The 20,825-nt window shown below is 43.1% G+C and overlaps 2 protein-coding genes across 3 annotated transcripts in view; both read left to right on the top strand.

Annotated features, from left to right (window-relative positions):
* BTK (Bruton tyrosine kinase) overlaps positions 1 to 16,825 on the top strand; it is a 32,228-nt gene extending 15,403 nt beyond the window's left edge. For both annotated transcript variants that reach the window (XM_055339064.1, XM_055339063.1), the window contains exons 6-19: positions 5,684 to 5,812; positions 6,112 to 6,179; positions 7,358 to 7,545; positions 7,974 to 8,036; positions 8,468 to 8,522; positions 8,800 to 8,879; positions 9,082 to 9,209; positions 10,017 to 10,091; positions 10,566 to 10,737; positions 11,239 to 11,455; positions 12,457 to 12,521; positions 13,586 to 13,704; positions 14,249 to 14,406; positions 16,327 to 16,825. In XM_055339064.1, coding sequence (XP_055195039.1) covers positions 5,684 to 5,812; positions 6,112 to 6,179; positions 7,358 to 7,545; positions 7,974 to 8,036; positions 8,468 to 8,522; positions 8,800 to 8,879; positions 9,082 to 9,209; positions 10,017 to 10,091; positions 10,566 to 10,737; positions 11,239 to 11,455; positions 12,457 to 12,521; positions 13,586 to 13,704; positions 14,249 to 14,406; positions 16,327 to 16,398 — 1,589 coding nt within the window. In that variant the 3' untranslated portion in view covers positions 16,399 to 16,825. The remainder of the gene's footprint in view (positions 1 to 5,683; positions 5,813 to 6,111; positions 6,180 to 7,357; positions 7,546 to 7,973; positions 8,037 to 8,467; positions 8,523 to 8,799; positions 8,880 to 9,081; positions 9,210 to 10,016; positions 10,092 to 10,565; positions 10,738 to 11,238; positions 11,456 to 12,456; positions 12,522 to 13,585; positions 13,705 to 14,248; positions 14,407 to 16,326) is intronic.
* Positions 16,826 to 17,474: 649 nt separating this feature from the next.
* TIMM8A (translocase of inner mitochondrial membrane 8A) lies at positions 17,475 to 20,316 on the top strand. Its single transcript, XM_055339137.1, has 2 exons — positions 17,475 to 17,718; positions 19,268 to 20,316. The coding sequence occupies exons 1-2, from the start codon at positions 17,587 to 17,589 to the stop codon at positions 19,427 to 19,429; spliced, it is 294 nt and encodes a 97-aa protein (XP_055195112.1). The 5' UTR covers positions 17,475 to 17,586; the 3' UTR covers positions 19,430 to 20,316.
* Positions 20,317 to 20,825: the final 509 nt, after the last annotated feature.

Raw genomic sequence — 20,825 nt, 5'->3', positions numbered from 1 at the left:
AAAAAGAAGAGGTGAAAGGGAAGGAAGGAAAGAGAGGAGGGAGGAGGCAAGAAGGACGACAGGGTGGAAGCATGATAGATTGCATTTTTTCCGATATTACTGATACAATGGAGTTTAATATTCCATTACATGAATAAAAGATAATGTGCTAAACTAAGAGTTTCAACCCAGTTCCACCACTATCTCTCTAGTGCAATTCTGTAATTGCAGACACCTCTATTTTCCTATCTATAAAAGATTCCCACCCTTTACATCAATTACAAGGGTGGTGTGGTGTGGAATTCAATAGTTATTGCAATATTTCAAATCCTAAGCATAAAATATCTAATTCCAAAAATTAGATGATCATGAGAGCTCTTGAAGTCAGAGTAGAGAAGCTTCTTCCAAGCTCTCTTCTACCACTCACAAGCTGGGTGACTTCTGGCAAGTAGGCCAACAAGCTTCTTCTGAGGCTCAGTTTCTTCTTCTGAAATAGAAATAATAATGATGCCTGCCATACCTACCTGCAGCGTTGTCCTAATGATCAAATGAGGTAATGTATGTGAGAGCACATAGAAAACTATCAAACACTATACAGGAAAGAGCACTGTACATCTCTTCATTACGGGCAAAAATATTTTCTAAGGAACTATTTCATGTTCCTTGTTTTGTGAGGACTTAAACTTGAACATAGTTTCTGCATTTGACAAAGACCATACAATGCATTCAGATAAACTTGACTCTAGAGGTTTGCAGCACAGGATGCATGCAGACATATTTGTGTGTATATATAGCCACATGTCAAGTGACTGAGAGATTAACTGGTTGAGTTGACATCAGGAAAGGCTGCCTAGAGAAACAGGAAGGATGGCAGACTGATAACAGCATGGTTGGGTTATTGCATGACAGCCCTTTGTCTTAACATTTAGATTCTGATATTTGGTGGCTCACTGTACCACCCTTATTCACTCCCTTGAGTACAGGTCTGATTGGCCAAAATAAAACCAAATCTCTCAAGCTGAAAGAGGAGAGGAGAAAGGAAAAAATGGGTCATTTATTGAATTCTTGCTATGTGCCAGACACTGAGCTAGATACCTTATATTTATTATCTCACTTAATTCTTGCAGCAACCTTGGCTTAAAAACAACAATGGTAATAGCTAACACTTAGTGAGCACTTATGATGTTCTAGGCTCTGTGCCAAGTGTTTCAAATGTACTAGCTTTTAATCCTCATGAGAAGCTTATGAAGTTGTATCATTCCCCTGTTTACAAATGGGGGAACTGAAGTTCAAAGAGGTTTAGTAACCTACTCCTGGGCACACTGAGAGGTGAAGTCTGGATTTTTACCATATCCCTATGTCTCTATGACTCCAGAGCATAAGCTTATTAATAGTTTCATGCTACTTTGTTCTCAAGTCCAGAAATTACACCTATAGTTGGCTGCAAGATATTCTAGAGTAAGGACATGTTGAGATTGCAAACTGGTGATATCTTATACCACAAAGTCCAGTTCTTGGCATGTTTTGAGGTAAGAGGCCTGCTTTACCCTAGGGGTACAAAATAAGCACACAGAGGGCATATATATTTGCACTTTCTTGGTTCCATCCACAATGCCTCACACAGCACCTTGCACGCAGAGAGGGACCAATAGTTGTGTTAACAGATTTTTCTGTTGAGTGTAAACAGCCACCACTAACTTGGGCTCCATGTTGATAGACAGCTAGGATTTAGTGTGGAAACAGGGGAAGGTGGGATGTACTGAGGGAGAACCAGAAAAGACAAAACATGAGACATATGCAAGTTAGTAACTCCTTTACACTTACATTACTAATTTCAAAACCAATCATAGATTAGCCTAACAAATACTTATCGAGTGCCCACTGTATTCAAGGTATGAGCAATGACAAAGGATAAGAATATCCAGCTTATAAACTTGGTTGACTGGCTCAAATCAAATATAATGCTGATTATGCACAACTGCTAAAGTTCATTAGGCAAGTAAAATTACAACAGTAAAAATAAAGCCAAAACAAATAGAAAACACCACCACTTCAATTGAGTTATTAGTGTGGATAGGTAGTGTAGGTAAGGTGCAATTTTGCCTTCTCTTCGCTTGCACTTTACTGAAGGCATTTCATTTCCAGTTGTTACAGACCGGGGTATATATCTTGTTGAACCTGCTTGGGCTGACAACATGAGCCAAAAGGGAAGCACCTTGCAACAAATACCACAGTTGTCAGGAGATTTAGGTGCAAGTCCTAACAATACCAGAACAGCCCCAAGTGCTGGCAAGGCCAACTGTGAGATAATCTAGAAGGCATAAAATCCTACTCCAGGGATAAGTTATCCCACTGTAGATAAAATGCACCAACTGAAAATCACTAACATGCAAAGGGGATTTCATTAGAATACTGGCTACCTCAGCAGGGCTATTGGTTATGAAAGTACATGAAGGAGCTTTCTCTGGTGCTGGACCTAAGTGGTAAATGGTTGTAGACAAATTGGCTAGTTGTATGTCTTAGGTTGCATACTTGATTGTATATAAATTATACCTCAATTTAAAAGTAGTGCTTCAGGTACCCATGTCCAGCTGCCATCTTTTTTCAGTGGTATTTTCCATGCAGAGGTTGCATCCCTGAGGAATTTGCCATGGGCTCTCTTCTTCCGTTTCCTTGAATATGGCAGTGGTCACTTTAATGTTATAGCACCACAGATATGTGTCTACATTTACTCTAGAACCTTTGTTTGGTCAAGCTCAATAGATCCTCTCCTAATTGCACCTTCAAAAAGAAGCAAAAGGCCTGACCTCACCAAAAATGAAAGAAAGAGTGGATTGGCAAAACTCTAATGACCGATATAGGAAGAAATAATTCATGCATACCTGAAACAGAATTTTAGACATTATCCTGATAAATATGAATATGAGAAAGCAGCCCATCAAGTACTTGGAGAATGTGCACCAAACATTAGTGCTTCCCAGATAGGATTGGCCCTGTGCATTGGTGAAGTAGTCTTTCCTGGCCCTCCTCTTTGGACACTGTCTTAGTTAGCTCGGGCTGTAATAAAAAAATACCATAGACCAAGTGGCTTAAACAACAAATGTTGATTTATCACAGTTCTGGAAGCTGGGGAGTCCCAGATTAATGTGCCAGTGAATTTGATTCCTGGCAAGAACTATCTGCCTGGCTTGCAGAACGGCCACTTTCTCTCTATGTTCTCCTATGGCAGAGAGAGAAAATCTCTCTCAAGTCTCTTCCTATAAGGGCACTACTCCCATAATGAGGACTCTGCTCTTATGACCTGATCACCTCCCTTAGTCTCCATCTCCTAATACCATTACATTGAGGGGTTTCATCATATGAATTTCAGGGGGACACAAACATTTAGTCTCTTATGGAGTGTCTCCAGAAGAGACACTCTGCTTTCACAATTTGCTCCTAGGTAGCTGGAAATGCCAGTTCTGGATTGGCTAACAAAAGAAAGGTGTCATCTTCAAGGGACCTCTTAAGTAGCAAGCAGTATTCAGGGATGTAGGGTGAGCTCTTAATGATCTACTGGAGGTACAGAGGCAGAAAGCATTATGTGCGCTCATTAGCATAGCTTTGTTTATCAGAGCAGCCAGGTGTTAGTTAAGAATTCTTGGCAGGTCTAGGCCTACCAGTGTCTAGGCCTGTACCAAAGGATCTACAAATCCCTGGGTGAAGAGTAATGGTGGGGGGAGGGAGGGCAAGGAGTGGAGGTAGTGAGAGCAATCAGTCCTGGCTGATGTCTGGAATGTTCAGAATTGCCAGTGCCAGATAATAAAAAAAGACAGAGTTATGGCTGGTTTTATTATTGTTTTAAAATTCTCTATAGACAAAGGTAGCTGGATGGCTCAGTTGGTTAAGCATCTGTGCTCCCTGCTGAGTGGGGAGCCTGCTTCTCCCTCTCCCTCTACCCCTTCCCCACTCATGCTCTCTTTCTCTCAAATAAATAAAATCTTTAAATTTTTTTTATTTATGATAGTCACACACAGAGAGAGAGAGAGGCAGAGACACAGGCAGAGGGAGAAGCAGGCTCCACGCACCGGGAGCCCGACGTGGGATTCGATCCCGGGTTTTCAGGATCGCGCCCTGGGCCAAAGGCAGGCGCCAAACCGCTGCGCCACCCAGGGATCCCTAAATAAAATCTTTAAAATAAAAAATTCTCTACTGACACTGCAGCCCCTTGGAGCTTGCACTTCCATCTGAATAGCTCCCACCACCCTGTACTTGGTATGATGGTGAAGGGGAGTGCTGAGAAAGTAAGGGGTGAAGGTGGGCAGGGGACAGTGGTTAGAAGTCTTCAAATTCATGTTTAGAAACACATCATAATAGCACTTTAAAAAAAAAACAGTGCTTTTGTTCATTAGCCAGTAAAATGCACTTGGCCACCAGAAGCTTCTAGGCTTCCCCCAAAGTCTTAAGTGAATAGAGTATGACTAACAAGCTCTTAAGGCCTTGAGCTGGTCTCTATAGAGGAACGTTTTGCCTTGTTTTTATCTTTTTTTTTTAAATCTTTTAAAAAGTGATGTGGGCTTCCTCTTAGCAGTAACACTGACATATGTAAGTCCTCAAATGTGCATATTATTTTTTTATTTTAATTTTTTTGACGGGGGGGTGGTTAGGGAGGAGGAGTGAGAGAGAGAGAGAAAGAGCGAGACAGTGCACTGGGGGGAAGGGGCAGAGGGAGAGGGAGAAGCAGACTCCCCACTGAGCAGGGCACCAGCTGCCCAGGGCCGGATTCCAGGAACCTAAGATTGTGACTTAAGTCGAAGGCAGATGCTTAACTAACTGAGCCACCCAGGCATCCCTCAAATGTGTATATTCTTAGATCAGCCGAGGTCTTTTTGCCCCAATGCTAGCTGTTGTCAATTATTTCAGTTGTCTTTGCTTCTCTGGTATCTGACAACATGATCCCAAAATGACTTGTCTAATTGACTTCATGTTAAGATTCTTGAGATGCCACAGTATTAAAAACAGTAATACTAATTCCTCCTTTCTGCAAACCATTCTATTCTTTGCAAAGTACTTTGGCTTCTGGGAGGTCTTTTGAGCTTCATGACTCTGTGAAGGAAAAGGAACTGTTTTTATCTCCCACAATGAGCTCACCCACTTCAGTGGCCCTAGGAAAACTGGATCTATATTTACTAGGAGAAGAGTCACCTCATTTGCTCCTGAGCTCCATTCTATTGACTGTTCTATGAATACAGGAAGCCTGATGCAGACATTTTCACTAAAGCAAGTATCTCAAAAAGATCACTCAGGTAGCTGAGACATTGATATGCTGAGAACTGGAGTGAGAGTTTAGCTTGGGCATATCGCTTCCTGTATCTGGAAAAGAATACCATAATCAATACTTTGCCTTACAAGAAGATTGAAATGGTTACTGGGAAAACAAATAACATATGTTTTTTTGCTCTTGGGCTCTGGAAACATCAGATATTCTTATCTTGGTGGTCAGGAGATAGTATCATGACAGACCACTGAAGAGAACTTCACAAGAAATTTCCAGGACCAGGGATGTCAGCTAATTGGTTCTGTCATCTGCTTTCCTTCAGGGTAGGTGAGGAAGGGGCAGTTGTTTGAAGCTCATTATTAACCTTAGTCAAAGAGGAAAACATGCAAATGGTGAATTCTTCAGAATGTCAGATGTGATCTCCTTCTCTCTTTTCTCCTGTTACAGTAATCCGGTATAACAGTGATCTGGTACAGAAATACCACCCTTGCTTCTGGATTGATGGGCAGTATCTCTGCTGCTCTCAGACAGCCAAAAATGCGATGGGCTGCCAAATTTTGGAAAACAGGAATGGAAGTAAGAGATCTGATCAATATAATTTCTCCCTCTTTTGACTATCCATCACTCTTGAAAGGATTTATCAAACCCAGGTTTGTACATTTCGCCACTGCACAAAGGGGTCTGGGGAAGGGGATAAGTCAGGGCCAAAATCCCACTGGTGCTCTGCTCTCCAAGCCATGTGACCTGGAACAAGGCTGTATCCCCTCAGACTTTTAATGTTCCTAAAGGCACAAAAGCTAAGTCCCTGATCAAATCTGTCCCTGGGCCCCTTCCTAAAATGCATCCTATGTCAACACTAGTTTCTTATTTTGCAGGTTTGAAACCTGGGAGTTCTCACAGAAAGACAAAAAAGCCTCTTCCTCCCACGCCTGAGGAAGACCAGGTATACAGGGAAATTGGTGCTGCTACTGCTTAAATAGAAACTTACACGGGTGCCTAGCTGGCTCAGTCAGTAGAGCGTTCAACTCTTAATCTTGGGGTTTTGAGTTTGAGCCCCATGTTGGGCATAAAGATTACTTAAAAAATACAATTTAAATTAAAAAAGAAAGAAACTTATAGTCACACCCTGAAAACACACCAGTCTTCGAATTCCAACAGGACTTGGCAGTGTCAATTGGTGTTCTTGTGGAGATATGGGACCTGTCCTTAAGTAGGACAAATCTTGCCACTCTTCAGTGGTAAGAGAGAGGGCTATTAGGAAGTTCTTGGCAACAATTTAATCCAATCACCTGTTTAAAATAAAACAAAGCCTGATTTTTTAAAAATGAAAAATATTTTCAAACATAAAGTTGTAAGAATTTAACAATAAACATCCATATACCCAATACTTGATTCTACCATTAATCTATTATTTTAAAAGTTGATTTTTTGGTTACTTTTCGAATTATAAAAAGTCCTTTCTCATATTTTGTAAGTAAGCAGGGCAGGAGTTATTATGCCCATTTTATAAACAAGGAAACCAAGATTCAGAGCCACTAATGCACTGGTTTAGTGTCAAGATTTCTTAATCATGATTATTCATGGTTCTTGCCCAGGAAGCTTTAAAAATACTGATGCCTGGGATCCCTGGGTGGCGCAGCGGTTTAGCGCCTGCCTTTGGCCCAGGGCGCGATCCTGGAGACCCAGGATCGAATCCCACATCGGGCTCCCGGTGCATGGAGCCTGCTTCTCCCTCTGCCTATGTCTCTGCCTATGTCTCTGCCTGCCTCTCTCTCTCTCTCTCTCTCTCTCTCTGACTATCATAAATAAATAAAAATTAAAAAAAGAAATCTAAAAAAAAAAAAACTGATGCCTGGGTCCCGCCCCCTGAGATTTTGACATAATTGGGATAGGAAACTGTCTGGGATTGTTAACCACTCCCTAGATGATTCTGATGTGCACTCCAGGCCGAGAGCTCAGCATAGGTACTTGAAAATCCTTGTTGAATGAATGCTGAATAAACCTTTTATTATGCCTGATTTAGGTTAGACTGGTGTCTCTAGTAAGGCAGAGAGTTGAGGGAGAAGTGGAGAGTGCTTGATATCTAGCCAAACAGCCCTACTTTTCTCTCCAACTACACAGATCTTGAAAAAGCCACTGCCCCCTGAGCCAACAGCAGCGCCTGCCTCTACAAGTGAGCTGAAAAAGGTTGTAGCCCTTTATGATTACATGCCAATGAATGCAAACGATCTACAGCTGCGAAAGGGAGATGAGTATTTTATCCTGGAGGAGAGCAACTTACCCTGGTGGAGAGCACGGGATAAAAATGGGTGAGTCCACTCCAGGTCTTCTATAACTCTGTGCCCGTCCACTCCACACAGGTGCAAAATCTTGCAGCATAATTCCCCTACTTGGTATCCCAATCAGAAATTGTCCTTCCCACACCAAAGGGAATATACTGTTCCGGCAACTACTTCCCAGAGTACAGCGCTACTTATGGCCACACCTCTGAGCCTGTAGAGTCTGGCCCATATGTTGTCATGCACACCTGACATATGTGTCAGTGCCACATGTGCAAAGCTACACACTTCACTGGCCTAGCCATGCATCAGTGACATGATTCTCTTTGATGGAGGGGTGTGGTTTATAGACCTCCATTTGAGATTGGTTGCGAGCCCAGAGATATGGGCATATGAATCTGTCTCCCCCCTGAAGGATAGGAAGTGCTGGATGATCTACCATATTGTCTCCTCTACAGGCAGGAAGGTTACATCCCTAGTAACTATGTCACCGAAGCAGAAGACTCCATAGAAATGTATGAGTGAGTATTCTTATGTTTCCAGCACACAGTCTTGCCAGAAGAACCAAAGATAGTGTATACATTTTTATACTTTCAACAAATTTATTTCAAGGTACTTATTAAAATCAGTGCCAACTGGGTCAAATGATGCCACCACCCTTAGTGGCTCTGTCTTACTCTCACCCCCAAACACCCTTTGCTTATGAGAGCTACAGAGGTCACCATGCCCCACCCCCACTCCAACCCAGAAGAACCACTCAAAGAAAAGGATTTGACAACTTGATAGGAAACATTTGAAAGGGTAAAAATGCCAATCTTTTGTCACTGTCCTTTCTCCCTAATCATGAAAATGGATTGTCCTTGAGTGCTCTATCCCTGATCTCATCCCCGGACACCTCTGCCACCTGCTAACACCACAGCCTAAGAGCCACTGAAGCATTCTCCCTTTACAGGTGGTATTCCAAACACATGACTCGAAGTCAAGCTGAGCAACTGCTGAAGCAAGAGGTAAGTGTGTGACCACAGGCAAATGGCATTCTCCTTGCACAACAAGTGAGGGCTTGCTGTTCTCTGTCACCTCAAAGCAAGGCAGTGTCAAGACTATCATTTTATGGAGGGGGATATCAATTGCACTTTTCACTATCAAAAACAATGAGGCTGCAGTTCAAACATGGAACTTGGCAGTAAAATTAGGGCTTCACTTTTTCTCTCAAGTTTGGGCAGGTGGAATGCAGATGTGAGTGCCACTTCCTCCTTCAAGTCAGCTTCTTTTTCATTGTTTCAGGGGAAAGAAGGAGGTTTCATTGTCAGAGACTCCAGCAAAGCTGGAAAATATACTGTGTCTGTGTTTGCTAAATCTACAGGGTGAGTATTACTGTTTCAAGGCCCTGGGGACAAAGGACAGAGGTGCTTTAATGGTGTGCCTCTCCTAGTACCCCCAATAGCTTCTTAATGGTGTATCCCTCCTACTACCTCTGTCCCTTAAACTCAAAATTCATTTCACTTTACTTCTTGGGTCCTGCTGACCCTTGTTTCCAAGTTGCTGACTCAGCATCCACTTCTTCAGGGACCCTCAAGGGGTGATACGCCATTATGTTGTGTGTTCCACACCTCAGAGCCAGTATTACCTGGCAGAGAAGCACCTTTTCAGCACCATTCCTGAGCTCATTAACTACCATCAGCATAACTCTGCAGGTGAGTATCAGGGGTACCAGAGAAGAAGGATGTGACAAAAACCAGGAGAAGCAATTCAGGACAAGGTGGTGAGAAGAAAAAGCCTCACAGGGTAGTGCAAATTTGGTGAAAGAAAACCCCTATGATGCCAGGTAAAGTAAAGAGGCAGTCAAAGGCAGACTCTCAGCCAGTAGGGAGTGACTTCTTATTTGATGACTGATGCTCAGTGCTAAGGAAAGACAGAAGATGCTGGTAAATTAACAAATCAGTGAGTATTCATTGAGTTCCTATCATATACTCAGCAATTTTGTTGGTACTGGAGATCACAGTAAAACTATTAGTCACGGTCCTTGCCCTCAAAGAACATAACAGGTTAGAAAACACCAGAAGACAGTTTCTAAGTAGGGTAGACATTTAAAAAACTGGAGATTGGTGAAGGCATGAATGCATGGGATAAGCTTCACTGAGAAGACTTGCTCCTATCTGCTACCTCCATGCAAGGCAGTGTGGAGGCCATCATTTTATAGGGTCCCAATTACACTTTTCAGTATTAAAAGCAGCAGTAGGATGTGAGCTAAGCCTGGGCTGGGAGGTGGGGATATATTTAGTTGGGGAGTATATTTCCATTAGTATTTTCTCTTTTTTTCTTCTGAAAATTCTTTGGTGAGAGGAGAAGCTTCCTGAAAAATTTGGGTTCGTGGAGATCTTCTGGGATTCAAAATGTACCGGAAGGATGGATATAAGAAGTGTGAGGTTTTAAGTGAGGGTGTGTTCAGCATCCCACCTCCTACACTGCACCAGCAGCATGACCCTCTCTGTATGTTTCAGGGCTCATATCTAGGCTCAAATATCCAGTGTCTCAACAAAACAAGAATGCACCTTCCACTGCAGGCCTGGGCTACGGTAACTGCTTATTTCTCTAGGGTAGGGTGGATTGGTCAGTTACAAGGACTACCTTTGGCTGACCCCACTGGACCTTGCAGCACACTGTTCTGCACCAGCTGCCTCAAGGAAGATTATTTAATAAACAAGTTATTTAATAGTTTCCTCCCTCTGGTGGCTCCTACTGGGACTGCAAGAACATAGATTCATAAAGGGATTATTTTTTGTGTGATTAAAAAAACCATAATCATAAAGAGATTTTAAAAGATTGTCTAGTTTCTCCTTCCTTTATGGCTGATGTGCACCTAGAATTCCAATTCCTCCAACCAGTAACCACCCTGTCCCTGAGACTGACCTGAGCAAAGATAGATTATATTCTTGAGCATTTCCCTTTTACTGCTTGCCTTTTCTGCCCCTAGTAGGGATTCTTACCTATTGTAGGAATTATACATACATGATTCCCAAAATAATCATATTGAGGCTTTGTTGTTATAGGATCATGGGAAATTGATCCAAAGGACCTGACCTTCTTGAAGGAGCTGGGGACTGGACAGTTTGGGGTAGTGAAATATGGGAAATGGAGAGGCCAATATGATGTGGCCATCAAGATGATCAAAGAAGGCTCCATGTCTGAGGATGAGTTCATTGAAGAAGCCAAAGTCATGATGTGAGTTACAGCCCAAACTCAACTCTACAATCCAGTTACTGGAGTCTAGGAATTACTGAGAAAGTTTCCACTGTGGCTTAAGGTGACTTAGATTGAGAGAGATTTGGGACTAAGACCTGAGGTCAGTCCTTGTTACCGCTAAAGTAATCATTTCTTTGCCTTACATATTGGTTGCTAATAGTATTGATCATGGGTGTGTACTATTGTAGCATTTGGGGATAAATGTGAAAAATGAGACTTTCAAAAGAAAGACTGCTTCTGATTAGCCTTGGTGTTCAGTCAGCCCTGAGCTTATTTTCTGTTCTGTTTGGGCTCCAAATCCCTGCCCACCCTCACATATTAGGCACTTTGGGGGTTTAGATCAAAAGGGAGGGAAGGAGGAAGCTCAACTTGTTATCATCGTCCCTTATCTGATGCTCTACTTCCAGGCCAACCCCTTTCCTCTCCAGTCCCTTTCTGATTAGTATGCAGAGCCAGAAAGGTTTGTTGTCTCTTCTGTAGGAATCTTTCCCATGAGAAGCTGGTACAATTGTATGGCGTCTGCACCAAACAGCGCCCTATCTTCATCATCACTGAGTACATGGCCAATGGCTGCCTCCTGAACTACCTGAGGGAAATGCGCAACCGTTTCCAGACTCAGCAGCTGCTGGAGATGTGCAAGGATGTCTGTGAAGCCATGGAATACCTCGAGTCAAAGCAATTCCTTCACCGAGACCTGGTAGGACCTCAGAAGGATTGGCCTGGGACCAAGGGCTGAGGGGGTGAAGTAGCAGAGGAAGATATATCATATCTGGATAAGGAGGGTTGCTAGAATCATCATTTCAGTTTTATCTAGAAAACAGTAAGAGTTAGGTGAATGAACCTATGCCCCAGTGGTCAGCCAGTCAAGGATCTCCAGCCTCAACAGTACAACTTGTGCCAAGGTGGAAGCTGGAGCAGTCACTCGTGCCAGCCCCCTACCACAACAAGGAAATGGTGGGGTCCTTCAGGACAGAAGGGTACCCTACTTCCCAGTGGCACAGAACCATCATTTGGTTACATCAGAGTCATATAATGGGGGCCTGTGGGTACATTCGTCGTTGTTTTTTAAATGTTCTATGTTAGTCAGAAAACACAAACACATTTGAAAAACCTGAATTTCCAGCTTCTCTTGAAAATCTTGACCATCTTGAAACAGCAGGCTCATTCACAGAGGCCATGCTAATAGTCAGATGGAGCTGAGGAGCAGCTTGCCTCCTCCAGACCAACTGCATGCTCTGCCATTTCCTGCAATCTACCCACCCCATTTCATTCTATCACTTTGCCTGCCTGACCTCTAGAGGCATCAGTTTGTGCCCCTATTTATTTCAGCCAGGCCAAGGCTCAAATTGTCTTAGTCCCACTGGCAGAGAAGCAAACAAAACAAACTTGTTTTCTGTTCTCCCTGATTCTTTCAGCAATTCAGGAGAGGGTGGGGTATTATGGAATCGTCAATGTGAATGAAATCATTCTGCCTGCCCTCAATGCTTTACTTATGTCTATATAGCAGGTTGCTTTAGATGTAGTGGAAATGCATCAGAGTTTCTCAGTGGCATCACCTGACACCTGCTGGGTGGGAAAGTGTTTCTTGAGCTGAAAGAGATGAGGCTTCCCTGGCTTCATTCCCCTGGTGGGCAGAAGCTTTGTGCCTTTAACCTGTGTGCCAAAGGCAGAGTCTCATGGGTAACTGTTGTACTACAGGCAGCTCGAAACTGTTTGGTAAACGATCAAGGAGTTGTTAAAGTATCTGACTTCGGCCTGTCCAGGTGAGTGTGCCATTTTCACCTTTCCTTCTAAAAGTAAAAATAGCACAGTACAACATGAGGCAGCGTTATTGTTTTGAATCCTCTCCCTTTCTTTTTTCCCCCTCATTCTAGTCTTTCTCACCATCTTCTTCGTCCTTTTCTTTCTCTGAATTATTGTCATTTCTTTCATTCTTTTATTATAATATCTCTTTCCTCTCCTTTCTCCCTCCCTCTTCTTTTAAAAAATATTTTATTCATTTATTCATGAGAGACACACAGAGAGAGGCAGAGACATAGGCAGAGGGAGAAGCAGGCTCCCTGCGGGGAGCCTAATGCAGGACTCAATTCCAGGATCCCAGGACCACGGGATCACACTCTGAACCAAAGGCAGGTGCTCAACCACTGAGCCACCCAGGTGCCCCTCTCTCTCCCTCTTTTTATTTTTTTAATTATTCAATTTATTTATTCATGACAGACACACACACACAGAGATTTATTTATTTATTCAGAGAGAGAGAGAGAGAGGCAGAGACACAGGCAGAGGGAGAAGCAGGCTCCATGCAGGAAGCCCAACGTGGGACTCGATCCCTGGTCCCCAGGATCAGGCCCTGGGCTGAAGGCGGCGCTAAACCGCTGAGCCACCAGGGCTGCCCTCCATCCCTCTTTTTAAAGCTAAGATCCCCAATACCTCATTTTGATCTGTCAACCCTGTTGTCTTTATTTCTCTCTCTCTCTCTCTCTCTCTCTCTCTCTCTCTCTCTTTCTCTCTCTCGCCTCCTTCTTTCCTAATCAGTCTAGTCCCCACTTGCAACTGCAGAATAGAAGGAAGGATAAAACAGAAAGGGAGAGAAAGAAGAAGAAAGGAGTACCTAATAGATCTTATTTCACTTCATCCTTGCTGTAACCATATTGTCAATCAGGAAAGCTAAATCAGATATGAAAACAGGAATACATTAAATATAACATTTGTAAAACACACTGGTTGACCTGTAAGCATGTATTTGTTTAGCTCATGTGACTGTGCCAAGAAAATTTAAGTAAATGTCAAGCTCTCCAAATAGTAACAAGTCCTGAACCCTCTGCAGGTATGTCCTGGATGATGAATATACAAGCTCAGTAGGCTCCAAATTTCCAGTCCGATGGTCACCACCAGAAGTCCTTATGTATAGCAAGTTCAGCAGCAAATCTGACATCTGGGCTTTTGGTGAGTGAATAAAATTATACAGATTATACAGCTCAAAGGAAGAGGAATGCTATTGGGGAATTTGACACTTTGCAACCTGCACAGAGAGATTATTATTTGTTGTTTTCATTCTTCTAGTCCTTAGGGAGTGCTCACCATTGTCAGGCACCACAGGGGTTCCTGAGGATAGAAAGAGTAAACTAGACTTCATCTCTGCCTTCTTAGAATTTACAATCGAAAAAAAAAAAAAGAATTTACAATCGAGAGAAACAATTTATTTAGTATTCCACAGCTTTTGAATACTGATTATGCACCATGGGATTCTGCCAGACCCTATAATTACAAAGACAAATAAGATGATGTCTCTCTCCAGAAGAACTAATAGTCCAGTACAACCCGATTACTATCCAGTGTGGGCAGTACTACAGCAGAAGTTGGGACAAAATGGAAAATTCACAGAGTGGGGAATCAGCTGAATATAATAATCTGAGGTTGATCTAGGAAGACTAGGATCCCAAACACCCAAAGAGACTAAATCAGCTTAATATATTTTTTCATTGTCTAGGGGTTTTGATGTGGGAAATTTACTCTCTGGGGAAGATGCCATATGAAAGATTTACTAACAGTGAAACTGCTGAACACATTGCCCAAGGCCTCCGTCTCTATAGGCCTCATCTAGCTTCAGAGAGAGTATATACCATCATGTACAGCTGCTGGCATGAGGTAAGTGTTTTATTAGGACCTCTTAAATTAATTTCTTGAGCCTACTTTCCTATTTAGCCAGCCAGGCACCCAGTCCCCACTCTCCCTGGCCATGTGGCAGCTGGGTACACACTGATAACTGTGCACATTCTTGGGCCCAGCCTGTACCTCAGTCCTTTGATGGTCAGAGACTTTCCCAGGCTCATCTAGTTCTCACTAGAGTACCACCAGCAGACCCCATTACCAACTCAGCTTCAAGGAGAGGAGATGTTGTGGGGCTGTGTCACCTATCATAAGCAGGCAGTTAAAGGCACTCAGACAAATGTATTGACATTTAAAAAGAAAAGCCATTAAAATTTATGTATGTTCATTCCTTTGGACATCATTGGTCCTTTCTTCTACTTTATTAACAGCCAAACTTTCCTGGCTGTGGTGCTAACTAGAATTAAAAAAAAAAAAAAAAACCTCCGAAAAGAGAACTAAAATAGGCAGTGGTCGTTTATAAAAAAAATATGGTGCATCATGAGGTATGTGGGTAGATGTGGTATTTTGAAAATAAGGAGTCTGTCCCACTATTACTAAAATGTTTTGGTGCTCACCTTGGGTTCTTTCAGAGGTGCTTTTTCCACTTTTCAGTATATCCTTGGTAAAGTTAAATTGGCAACCTCAATCACTAGTAGGAAATAGATGCTGTACCCCTAGAAACAGGGAAGCACAATGTCCAACAAGCACATATGTGAATGTGGAGCCCTCTTGGTGGGGTGAAAAGTGGGTAACTGCATTAGAGCGTGGCTCCTTTCCCTTCAACAAATGACTTAGGTCACAAAGGAAGTGTGGAGAAAGGGACAAACATTTCCCTCTCTCTCCTGTGCCATGCAGGATTATGGGGGATGGACTCTGCTCCTTCCCAACTAGGACGTCCTCACTCCACTAGTTGACTGTTTTAGACAGGTACTGTCTCCACAGCCTGTTTAAAGTAGTATTCCTGAAATTGGATTCATATCAGAATCCCTGGTGTACTCTTAAAACTGCAAATGACTGGGCCCTATCTTCAGAGATTCCAATTAGGTGTGTCTGAAGCAGAACCCAGAAATGTCCTTTTAAACTTCCCAGGAAATTCTGGTACTCAGCTAGGTTTACAAACCACTGATTCAAAGGAAAAAGAAATTGATGACTTTTTGGTTCTGATGGATTGAGACCTTTCTGGCATGAATATGCCCTGAATCACTAACTACCTCAGGGGTTTATGGACCATGGCTCTCACAAAAGGCCTTAGTCTAAAGGCCAGACAGTACTAATAAAATGTCCCAGGTGCCCGAGGGGGCCCTGCTCAGTGATGCAGCCCATGGTCTTGAAATGTTAATTCCTTGCTAAAACTTTGGCTACGGGATGATAGAATGGTGTTTGAAAGCTTACAAGAAAGGGAGGTGGGCGGGGGGTGAGGGTGACTGGGTGACAGGCACTGAGGGGGGCACTTGATGGGATGAGCACTGGGTGTTATTCTATATGTTGGCAAATTGAACTCCAATAAAAAATTAATTAATTAATTAATTAATTAATTAATTAATTAATAAAGAGAAAGCTTACAAGAGTTCAGTTCTGGCAAACATTTAAACTTGTTTAGTAGCCATTTTTCATTTGAGGATCCAAAATAATGATGCATTGGTGTACAGTTTTGTAATGAATTTGCCCTCAGTTTTAATCAGTGTTTGTTAGTTTAATTTGCAAATTATCCTCATCACCTCAGCTACTGAAGATGAAAAGTGAACAAGGACTTCATGGAGCACTTCTATTTCTTTTCCTTTTGTTTTCTTTGTGTGTGTAATTTACAGGGTATGCTACAGGTCATATTGTATATACTTAATAAACATTTCTGCCTACATGTTGCATTTCCCCTGAATTCTAGCCCACTGTAACACACTGCTTTTTCTTTGGTTTTAGAAAGCAGAGGAACGTCCTACCTTCAAAATTCTTCTGAGCAACATCCTAGATGTCATGGATGAAGAATCCTGAGTTCACCAATAGGCTTCTTGGTTCTATTCCTCTCTTCCACAAGGCCCAATTTCACTTCTTCTGAGGAAATCCCAGGCTTACAGGCCCTGGAGCCTTTGTACTCTCAATGAATACCCAAAGGCCCCTCTCTACATCTAGGAATGACTCTCTTCTTTGATTACCTGAGATAGTACCTTCTAAGGAAAAGCCAAGGAATTATTGTGCCTGGTATTGTCCTCAGAGAGAAAATTTTCCATGAGTATGAAAACAGACTGAATTTGGAATGGAAAGTTTGGGGGAGGGAGGGATGTAAATAGCCTGACAAGGGGTCCAACAACTCTTTGGGTAGGCATTAGAGCTTGGTGGGGGAGGCAGAATTTGACAAGAATAAAAGGGTGTCATAAAAATGGGAGGGGGGTGTTTTGATAAAATAAAATTACTGGAATGCATGAAAGTTTCTTGCTGTCTCGATTAATCCCGCAACCTCTCTGAAACGCTCTCAGTGTTCCAGAAAACTTTTGTGTGGCATTGGTTTGGCATATTCCTACTTTGAGAACTGGACAAGATCCTCAGCAATTTAACCCCTCTGGCTCTTGGATAATTCTGGCTCCGAGTCAGAGACAAACTCACAAGCAAAGCACCAGTGCCTGGCAAACAACAGGCATGAATTGTTACCGGAATGAATCTGAAAGTTGGGGACAAATTCTGCCGGAGCCTCTTTCTCCTCCGATAGGAGGGAAAACACCATCAAAGAACTGTCGCCCCAGGATGGCAGTCTGGGCCAAGCGAGAGCCTGTACTGCAGCACGAAAAGCGCGGGCCCATTTGGAAGTGAGCAGGGGCAGGGCTGTTGGGCCAGCCGGAACCCGGCCACGTGTTAAGTAACTTAAGTAACTTCCTCTTTTACCTTTTTCCCTTTCTCGTTCCTATAGAAGAAGAAAGCACCGCAGCACTCGGCTGCAAGCTCCGAGGCCTCAGGGCTCACGTGGGGCGCAGCCTCGGGGTAGCGGGCGGGACCCGGGCGCACAGGAGGCTGGGAGGAGCGGCGGGCGGGCGGGCGCAGACCCGCGCACAGGGCCACGCGCCGGCGCAGTGCGCTCTCGGAGGTGGGCCGGGAGGTGGCTGGTTGTGGTTCCGGTTCCGTCGCGGAGACACGTGAAGGTCGGTGAGTTGGTGCGGAGTTCGTCTAGGCACGCGTGGCGGTGCTGGGATGGATTCCTCCTCGTCTTCATCCGCGGCGGGTTTGGGCTCGGTGGATCCACAGCTGCAGCATTTCATCGAGGTGGAGACTCAAAAGCAGCGCTTCCAGCAACTGGTGCACCAGATGACGGAACTTTGTTGGGTGAGGAGCCTGGGGCTGGGACCTGGCCACTGTACCTACTTTCCCCCCGACCTTGCCAGGCGAGACTCGCCAGGACGTCCGGAATTCGGGGAGGGGGAGGACCCAGTAGCGCTCCCTTGATTTCCTCACGTTGCTCAGACATAGCGGGAAGATAGAAAAGGTGACTCCGCTTCTCGGGGCACTCTCACCCCAGACCTTGGCTTTGTTGGTGCAGAGGGAGGACTGGGGATCACAACCGACTTTTGCCCCTGTCCAGAGCAGCACTTTAGGCACCTGAGTTTGAAGCTGCCAAGTGCTGATCACCAAGACTGATGAGAGCCACCAATACTGAGATTTTATCTTTGCAGCCCCTATTCCCAGAGAGTGAATCTCCTGTTCTGGATTCCTCAGGGTTTACCTGGATTACCCAGTTGCTTTAACCATCGCCCGTGAGAAGTGAGTGGCTTTAGCCCACTAACTGTAAAAGTGGTGTAATCTCTACACACACTCTCTCTCTTACTTGCTTTCTTGTTGGATTGTTGTGTAATACTAAGCCCTTTCAGGTCTGACTGTTGAAGAATTGATATATCCTGTGAGGGGACTTTGGCAAAGGGTGGAAGGCATTTGCAGCTTGGGATCAAAGTGTTCTCTGGCTATCAAGGACAGCATAACTGCCCTGCCTTGTGGAAAGAAAACTCATAGAATTCAGAGGCTAAGGATAATTTTCCTTGGAAGTGGAGAGTGTGAGAGGCTTGTGAAGCTCACAGCAAACAATAACGAACAAAGTTCATTTGAACCACTTAATCTTGAACTATATGCAGTCATCAGTTCTGTAGCCCCTTTCACATAAACTTATAGTATTGCTGGACTCTGGCCCCTAACAAATGCTTACTTCTGTACTCCTTGGTGCTTTGATTCTTTAAAAAAAAAATCTGTGATTCATTACATTTTGGCCAGGAGGGACTGTGGTTAAGAACTCCTTTAAGAATCTGTAAGCTGTGGGCCATTTAGGAAAATTCATATAATTTTCCATACATCTTGACAGTATTCAAGAACTTCTGGCTTAAGTAGACAGTGTTACAGAATCAGGTAATAGATTTATTTTTTCCTTTCGTAGGTTTTAGAGTGTCACTGCCGTGGTTTATTCTTTCACCCTTTTTTTTTTCCTGGAGTTCACCTAAAAACATTTAATGGCTGCAGCATTGTGGAGTTACTACCAAATTCAGTGAAAGTTTACCTCTCTTGTATTTTGCACCCCCCCTCCTTTTGTTTGCTCTGTAATAGCTCCGCCATTTTCTGTTCCAGTAACTTTGGGCAAAATATCTCAGCCGCGGCTTCCCTCTCTGTAAAGTAAGGACTAACAATAGTATCTATTTTGTAGGGTTGTGAGAATTTAAGGTAAGACTGTAGATAACTGCTTGCCACATGCCAAATGTGAAATAGTAACATATCAGATGCTGTTTTTAGGTGGTGAAGTTTTTCCTCTAACAAGAATTCCCCCCTGCCCACCCTGCCCTCCTCGATTATTTCCCCATGTTCTTTTTGTGATTTTGTATCTTGTCCTGAGCAGGAGAAGTGCATGGACAAGCCTGGGCCAAAGTTGGACAGTCGGGCTGAGGCCTGTTTTGTGAACTGCGTTGAGCGTTTCATTGATACAAGCCAATTCATCTTGAATCGACTGGAACAGACCCAGAAATCCAAGCCAGTTTTCTCAGAAAGCCTTTCTGACTGATCTCAGCATTACTTCTTTGGAAAAGGAAGGTAGTTCAAGAAATGAAGAACGGTTGATGGGATAGTTGAAGAAAAGGCTATGGGGGGATTGGCTCTCACCTTTGTCACTCTTGGGACATCCTGTCATCTGAGAATGAACAAAGACCAATTTTGTGTGTGTGTGGGTTTTGAGGGTCATATATGTATTTGATTGTATTTTTTAATGCTAATCTTGTGAAAACAATTGACAGATGAATGGGAAAACTACTAGATGCATATTACTGTATATGGGACTATGCTTTCTCAACGTCCCATAAACTGCTCCCTATAATTTTGATAGTGGAACTGCTTTCTCTAATTTGACAGTGGGACCACATAAAGTAAAATCTTTCATTTGTGTGGATTCATTTCAGATTTCTGGGGAGATTGATACATCTTTGTGTCTCTCAGAAAGGGTAGCAGGTGGAGAAAAGCAATTTGGTACTTAACTATAGGCCTCCTTATCTAGTGTTTTGACTATCAGTGCTGGAAAGAAATCTATGGGATGTTAATACAATACACTCAGCTTTCTAGATTATCTCCTTCCCTTATGCTGTGATTTACTTTAATGTATAAGGTATGGTCTCAAGGTAGTACAGGTAGCCTGAGTGTCTAGAGGCCTTTAGATATAAAGGAATCTAACCAGTGAGCATAATTCTCAGTACTAAACTGTCTCAAGGAAGAAGCTTACTTACCCTGTATATCAGGGTCCAAAAAATTCAAAGATGTGCCTAAATAGTTTATAAAGATTTAGGCCAGTCAAAAGCTAACAGCAGTTTCAGGTAGAGGTGCATGCCTAATGTTAATCAGTATAGATTCCATTTACTGCATTCTTTTGGTCACTGAAATAAAAGCTTATAAAAAATTCAACTGATTGAGAAGATTTTCTATTCTGGTTATCACCTGCACCCTGGAGAGATTCAATGTAGGCTGGCTCCAAGGCTGAAGTATAGTTTGTCTGGGTACTTACTCTGTGCAAGGAATAGCATGGTATTTCAGTGATGTCTGTCTTACCTTTTTGTGAGAAAGGAGAACTTTGAGAAGGGATAGGGAAGTAAGGAATTCAATGCTGACAGTTCCCTGAGTGTAGTAGAAGAGGTTATATTGACTGGATTCCCCTCCTAGCTTCAAATGCGAGTAGAGTGGAGTGTAGACCTAACATGGAAGCCTCTAGATCAGAACCATGAGGGTTTGGGGGAAATACATATTTCTAGAAGCCTCAAGTCCTTTTATATTTCCACCATATGGGGACTACAAGGAAATTTTTTAAAAGTCTGGTGGGAAAATTCACAAAAGTTTTAAGTGATTACTCTGTGCCAGACACTGATTTGGGTGCCAGGGCTTCAGGAGTGCACAAAAAACAAAGTTCCTGCTCTTGT

The sequence above is a fragment of the Nyctereutes procyonoides genome, unplaced genomic scaffold (genome assembly GCF_905146905.1).
Source record: "Nyctereutes procyonoides isolate TBG_1078 unplaced genomic scaffold, NYPRO_anot_genome, whole genome shotgun sequence".
In the NCBI taxonomy this organism is placed as follows: Eukaryota; Metazoa; Chordata; class Mammalia; order Carnivora; family Canidae; genus Nyctereutes; species Nyctereutes procyonoides.
The sequence above is the reverse complement of the archived record's forward strand: the minus strand, read 5'-3'. Positions and strand labels throughout refer to the sequence as shown.

Bases quoted from the DNA above. Each gene is read 5' to 3' on its own strand.
- TIMM8A (XM_055339137.1), top strand. From the start codon at position 17,587: ATGGATTCCTCCTCGTCTTCATCCGCGGCGGGTTTGGGCTCGGTGGAT. The intron at 17,719-19,267 runs GTGAGGAGCCTG...TGTCCTGAGCAG, and splicing joins AGATGACGGAACTTTGTTGG to GAGAAGTGCATGGACAAGCC.